Below are 7,500 nucleotides of genomic sequence, written 5' to 3'. Positions count from 1 at the left end.
CACACACACACACACACACACACACACACACATACACGCACACACACACACGCGCATGCACGCAGACACACGCAGACACACACACACACACACACACACACACACACACACACACACACACACACACACACACACACACACACACACACACACACACACACACACACACACACAAACAAACAAACAAACACGCATACACACATGCGCACGCGCGTGAGTCATTTGACGCAATTCTATTGATATACATGTCTTTTCCCTACAAGGTTCAATAATATCACACAACCTGCGCTACACAAAATATCGTAGAAGCAATACAACAGAGGAATGTATTGTATATATACCACTTCCATTAGATAATTGTAGTAAGGAAAAAACGATGACGGATGAAACAGTGGTTTATGAAAAGACGAAAATATTGGAAGTAAAAAGAAATTGGATATAGTTTCAAGTTACTGAAACGGACGATATGAAATTGTCATATGCATATTTTTGTCGTCTTGTTTATTTCCTTGTATATTTCTCAATGCAGACGTTTTTATGTAGTAAAACAGGCTTTATTAAGAGATATGTTTTTTTGGTCCCTGTTCTTTTCATTTTATGTTTCATGACGAGGGATCGAATTACAAAAATGAAGTATGTTTTGATATCATATATGAGTATATCAGGTTACTTTTCAACAAAGTCCCTTTACGTTGATTGAGATTGACTGGAGTAGAGTATTGTGCGATCAGATTTGAGTGTGTACGGGTGCTTAAACCCCTTCAATTTCTCTTACCCTTTCTTGACGGCTCTGAATCCTTGCATCGGGCTGGATCTGTTGAACTGCCGCATGTACGAGTACGTGTGCTTAAACCCCTCCAATTTCGCTTACCCTTTCTTGACGGCTCTGAATCCTTGCATCGGGCTGGATCTGTTGAACTGCCGCATGTACGTGTGCTTAAACCCCTTCAATTTCTCTTACCCTTTCTTGACGGCTCTGAATCCTTGCATCGGGCTGGATCTGTTGAACTGCCGCATGTACGTGTGCTTAAACCCCTTCAATTTCGCTTACCCTTTCTTGACGGCTCTGAATCCTTGCATCGGGCTGGATCTGTTGAACTGCCGCATGTACGTGTGCTTAAACCCCTTCAATTTCGCTTACCCTTTCTTGACGGCTCTGAATCCTTGCATCGGGCTGGATCTGTTGAACTGCCGCATGTACGTGTGCTTAAACCCCTTCAATTTCGCTTACCCTTTCTTGACGGCTCTGAATCCTTGCATCGGGCTGGATCTGTTGAACTGCCGCATGTACGTGTGCATTTCGGGGAAAGATTTCTTTACCACCACGTCCGTGTTGCCGTGAAGCGTCGTCCCGAAACGGAAGGCCGGTTTCAACGATGTTGGGTTCTGCATCTGTTGAGACAAATAGAAGAAGAGGTATGGGATGAATAAAGGATGTGGTGTCACCTTTGCTTGGTCGTGATTCCTTCTGCTTGAAAAAAGTTTTTCTTAAGATTGATTTTCAGGCATCCGTTCAATATGTGGTACACATCATCTCAGGATCTCCGAAGATGTTACTGTATCTCAAACACAGAATGTTACCTACTTGACTCCTAGATGTCACGAAGGTTTAAGACAAGAACACGTGGAATACACACACACACACACACACACACACACACACACACACACACACACACACACACACACACACACACACACACACACACACACACACACACACACACACACACACACACACACACACACACACACACACACACACACACAACTTGGTTGTTGGTCAGTATGGCGAAAGGTCGTCCACGGTCTAACTGTCGTAACGGAATAAACCGACAATGAGATATTTGAAAGGAGATACGGTGTTGGAGGGTTAGGGATGGGGCATTGGATCTTGTCAAATGAAGAATTGCAGAATTATGTAAATTAGAAAGAAGAAGAACCAAAATTCGAATTGGAGGTAGACGTGATTTTGGTCCTGGTAATGAACAGGAACAGGATATTGATTATAATGAAATTAGTAATAAGGAATCCAGATCAGTCCGAAACAAGGAAAATCATAACGAATTGGTCACAGAAACTAGTAGTGGAAGACATGATAAGAAAAATAAAATTGTTAGTGTACTTCGACAATTAATGCCGCAGGGGCAAGAAATTAACATATTAATTTATATTATTATATTTTTATTAATTTATTTATTTACTTAATTATTTTATTTATTTATCTATTTATTTATTTATTTATTTATTTATTAATTTATCATTATTATTTTTTCCGCATCCGACCTAGTTATGGACCAAAAGGTCTCCTGTTGGCATGCTCCGCCTTTGTAATCCTTTGTAATTAAGAGATATGACCAATTAAGAAGACCAAAAGTGTTTGACAAGCTGACAGACTATCACGATAACTTAAAGGACAATGTGAATAAAGCCAACGAGAAGGCCGCGAAAAAAAAAAAAAAAAAAAAGACTGGAGAGATTAAACAAGTAAATAAAAGGAGGATTAGAATACATGAAGAGGAAAAACTCCCGTTTAATAGGATTATGGATCAGCAAAGTAGAAAGGACAGGGAAGGTGATGAAGATACGTACGAGAAGAGAAACGTGAATGAAATAACATTATTGTTGTAGAGTGGGAAGAGTATCAGATACCAGCGAGAATAGAAAGAGAAACAACGCAAAGGAAATTGTACATACATACATATACCAAGGCTTTTTCCCCCTTACAAGGGAGGTAGCCAAAAAGGAAAAGGCATCAAATCATTCCCATCCATTCCATCCCTGAATACACTCCACACCCCTCCACCCTCCCTCTCATCTTAGCACCTCCTGGATGACGGGTCATCCCTGCACCTTGTCCACTGCCCTGGGTCAGAAGCAGTGTCGCAAGACACAGTACATCCACAGCAAGGCCGCTTCATTAAATCGGCGACCCCCCCCCCTCTCCGTCCCCCCATGCATAAAAGGAGAAGACGGGGAGAAATCCCTTCGGGTTGCGTAAAATTTTGCTCACACATACTACCTCACCCCCCATCCTCCACCCATTCCACCTCATGCATCACAACATCATCCATATACAACCATTCTCAATTCACCTCTGTCTTCTGTCCTCTTCCGTCCTTCCTCAACAGACATTCCTCTCTTCCTCAAAGCCCCCTTCACCCCATCCATCCCCCTCATACTAGGACGTCCCCTCATGCTCACTCCCTCCACATCTGCCTTCCATACCTCTTTTACTAGTCTTTCTTCACTCATTCTTTCCATGTGTCCAAACCATCCTAATACTCTTTCATCAACCCTATCTCCCAGCTCCCTTTCCACCCCCGTTCTTCTCCTCACCTCCTCATTTCTCACTCTATCTAGCCTAGTAACCCTCATCATACTTCTCAGACACCTCATCTCAAACACATTCAAACTCCTTCTCTCTTCCTCTCATATGTTCCATGTTTCTGCCCCATACAGTGCTGTTGGCACAATTACTCCTTCATACAGTCTCCTCTTAGCATCCATTCCCAAATGTCTATTCCTCATTACACTCTTCAATCCACCAAGGCATTTACTCGCTTCTCTCAATCTACATTCTACCTCCACCTTCACTCCACCTTTTCCTGCTATATTTGCACCCAAGTATCTAAAACTATCCACTTCCTCCAGTCGTTCTCCCTTAATGCTCACTTCCAGTCTACTGCCCCTTTCACCCCTTGTACATCTCATCACCTTACTTTTACCCACATTTATCTTTAGCTTTCTTCTATCACATACTCTCCCAAACTCTGTCACCAACTTCCTCAGTCCCTACTCCGTCCTACTCCCTACAGCGTCGTCAGCAAACAACATCTGGCTCACCTCCCACTTTTCTCCATTTTCTTTAACCATCTCCAATCCCTGACCCACTACCCTTGCATTTACCTCTCGCACTACCCCATCCATGTATGAGTTGAACAGCCAGGGCGACATAACGCATCCTTGACGAAGTCCCACCTTTACCTCGAATCACTCACTCTCTACATTTCTAATCCTGACACAAGCTCTACTACTCTCATAAAAACTCTTAACAGCTCCTAGAAGCTTTCCTCCTATCCCATATATCTGCATAACCTCCCACAGTGCCTTTCTGTCTACCCTATCGTAAGCCTTTTCCAGATCCATAAAAGCCCAAAAAACATCCTTCCCTTTTCCTATAGTTTTCTCACGTATTTGTCTTACCATAAAGATCTGATCTACACAACCTCTACCCGTCCTAAATCCACACTGTTCCTCACCAATTACTCCCTCTGTTCCTCTCCTAATCCTCTCAATCAAGATCCTCCCATAAGCCTTCCCAACTACACTTAACAAGCTAATCCCTCTGAAACTACTACATTCACACTTGTCCCCTTTTCCCTTGTAAAGTGGAACTATACAGGCACTCCTCCAGTCCTCCGGCACTCTACCCTCTCTCCAGCAAACATTAAATAACCTCACCAGCCAGTCCATTGTACGATTGATTATAAACCCTAAGGAAGGCATAGGTGAAGAAATAGGATTTATGGTAGACAGATACGTAAAAGAAAATGTAAGGTCAATGAAAATAAAGAACAAAGTACGGTGAATGGTTTATTCAACATGATTTGGAATTAGCAAGTTTAAGAATGTTTACGTAAGGAGAGATAAAACTGAGGAAGAGAGACAAACAAACAAACAAACAACCAAACAAACAAGGAAACAAATAAACAAACAAACAGAAGACAATCCCTTACATGATTATGATAGACCAGAAGATGAAGATATAGCTCCAAAGAAAAGATCCAGAGAAGAGAAAGGGAGAAACAGTCATTTATAAGAATTAGAATTAGGTTACACTAATATAGGAATATTTATTTAATTCATATAAAAATGAATAATTATTTGAAGGAGAATGAACTAAACATAATGTGTTTTGTCGACACTAAGCTCAATGCAAATATTAATATTCAGGAGAGTGTGGGAAAATATAACATATGACGAGGGAGGGTGGAGGAGAGAGAGAGAGAGAGAGAGAGAGAGAGAGAGAGAGAGAGAGAGAGAGAGAGAGAGAGAGAGAGAGAGAGAGAGAGAGAGAGAGAGAGAGAGAGAGAGAGAGAGAGAGAGAGAGAGAGAGAGAGAGAGAGAGAGAGAGAGAGAGAGAGAGAGAGAGAGAGATAGATAGATAGATAGATAGATAGATAGAGAGAGAGAGAGAGAGAGAGAGAGAGAGAGAGAGAGAGAGAGAGAGAGAGAGAGAGAAGGGAGGACAAGTGCTGACAGCAGAAAGAAGAAAACATAAATATAGAAGAAGTGATAACGAGTAAATAAATGGCTACGATGATAAATATGAGAATAATGACAGACAAGATAAGAACATAGAATGAAGCAGTGGATAGAAAATGGATAATAAATCATGGCGAAAAATTCAAAGGAAAATGTAAAAAGGAGCAAGAATATATCTCTGGTGGGAAACTTTAATTGTGAGGAGGTGAAATGGGAAGATTAGGAAAAGGTTAAACGGAGGATTCATGGATCAATGCGCTGACAAATATATTAATGACTAATATAATGACCTAATACATGAAAGTACAAAGAACAATTAGAGACTAAAATACACCAGAGGGACTGGAATTGACCTTAAAAAAGAACCTAAGGTAACTGAGACATTAAATCACCAGTGCTCGATAGGAAAATGTGATCTTTAAGACCTCAAATTTATTCTGAAAATAGGAAGGACAGAGAGAAGAGGAGAGTTATACAGAAAAGGAAAGCGTTGTAATACAAAATTTTATTATGCAGAACTGGAATGTACTTTGTAGAATTTTTTGAGATAAACGAAACAAAACAGATATGGGAAATCTTACCGCAAATCTATAACGCAGACAGAAAGGTATGTGCCAAACATAAGAGAGAGAATGACAGCCTTGAAAAACAGTTCTTGAGAACCACACTTGACTCCACTTCCACAGCATGGTTCTTAATGATTAGGAATACAAATACAGGTGCCTTATAAAATATAAAAAGCTATAGTATTAAGGTGATAACGGATGCTCCCAAACCACCTTAATAGAACACTTGCAAACGAACCAAATTTTTCCCATAGAACGTCACATGAAAATGGTAGGTGTGCCCATACAAGAACCCTTAACACCAATCACCAGTCTCGTTACATCACAGTAGCACGACCAAGTAAAAAAAACAAAAAACAAACAAACAAACAAACAAACCAGCATCAGCATAATTATAGTCAAATATTTACAACAAGCTTCCACCTGAGCTACACAACATAACCAAACAAAAACACATTCACTTCCGGATAACAAAACAGGAATTTCGTGACAGACCATCAAATCCCTTCAGGCATTTATTCCACAGAAAATTCCTTCCCAAGAAAGGCAAGAACCGCAATACGACGGTTAAGTTCAGGTCATCATCCAGCACATAGACAACGCCAACGGAAACTAGGGTTGGCCAAAGAAACAAAAGACCTTAGAGACCCATCACAAACAAGACTCCGAACGCCTCATCTTACACTATCCGACCTTAGCCATACCTAAGCAATACAATATTTCTTCCTTAAGCCCCGGTCACACCAAGCTTATGACCTTTTTCCGACCACCACCTTCGACGGTGGCACTTTGGTTTCTCTCATGGTTAGCGCCAGCTGACTGCTTCATATTCATCTTCATGATTGGGGAGATTCACCCAAATTGCATTGTCTTGAATTCTTTTCATAAACAGAGGAACAGCACAAATCAGCCCGGTCGCCGGTGGTCGGAAACAGGTCGGAAACAGGTTGGAAACAGATCGGAAACAGGTGGTCGGAAACAGGTCGGAAACAGCTCAGTGTAACTGGGTCCTTAGATGACTTATGGACCAGCCCGGGAGATTTAAGTCAACAGATTGACTGATTGACTGGTTGGTTGATTCACTGATTCATTCATTCATAGGTCTGCAATCCTTATATGTATGAGCTTTGATGCTGGATTCTTGTTCTTACGAAATTCGACACATACACCTGTGTTGAATCATTACTTCCCATCAATCAAGCTTGTATATACGAAGAGATAACAATTGCAAATAAATACATTTTTACCGTGTTCTGCCGCAGAATTGCCGTTTTCTTTTGTATCAGTGTGGCTTCGTGTAGCCTAAATTCCTTCATTTTCTTTGTGTATCCAGTAATTATATTCCTTTGTTTAAAGAAAAAGAGCAATTTGTGATATATCACTTTGAAGTTTGGCTTTTATATTTCCCATTTCTAAGAAATACAAAATTTTATACTTCGCCAGTAGATATAATTACGAGCTATTTTTTCTATCGTATACGAATCACAATTTCTCATCTTATTTATTCATTCATTCAATTTATTATTTAATAAATTTACACGTCTATATTATGTAGGGAACTCAAACATTTGACAAATGTGTTTTTGCTTTGTAATTCTTGTTAGCGCGTAACATTTTATTTATTTTCTGCTGGCTAAAGATATTATTTCATCGAGATTGGAGCCCA

At 40.4% G+C, this 7,500-nt stretch overlaps 1 protein-coding gene across 5 annotated transcripts in view; it reads right to left on the bottom strand.

Moving 5' to 3' along the window:
* The window catches only part of LOC143029836 (glutamate receptor ionotropic, NMDA 2B-like), a 597,917-nt gene that overhangs the window by 44,275 nt on the left and 546,142 nt on the right, over positions 1 to 7,500 (bottom strand). For all 5 annotated transcript variants that reach the window (XM_076192921.1, XM_076192923.1, XM_076192922.1 and 2 more), the window contains exon 16: positions 1,232 to 1,392. In XM_076192921.1, the coding sequence (XP_076049036.1) occupies positions 1,232 to 1,392 (161 nt within the window). The remainder of the gene's footprint in view (positions 1 to 1,231; positions 1,393 to 7,500) is intronic.

This window comes from Oratosquilla oratoria, chromosome 11, assembly GCF_046742065.1.
Source record: "Oratosquilla oratoria isolate Oo_2021 chromosome 11, ASM4674206v1, whole genome shotgun sequence".
NCBI classification, from domain to species: Eukaryota; Metazoa; Arthropoda; class Malacostraca; order Stomatopoda; family Squillidae; genus Oratosquilla; species Oratosquilla oratoria.
This window is presented reverse-complemented; position numbering and strand designations above follow the sequence as displayed.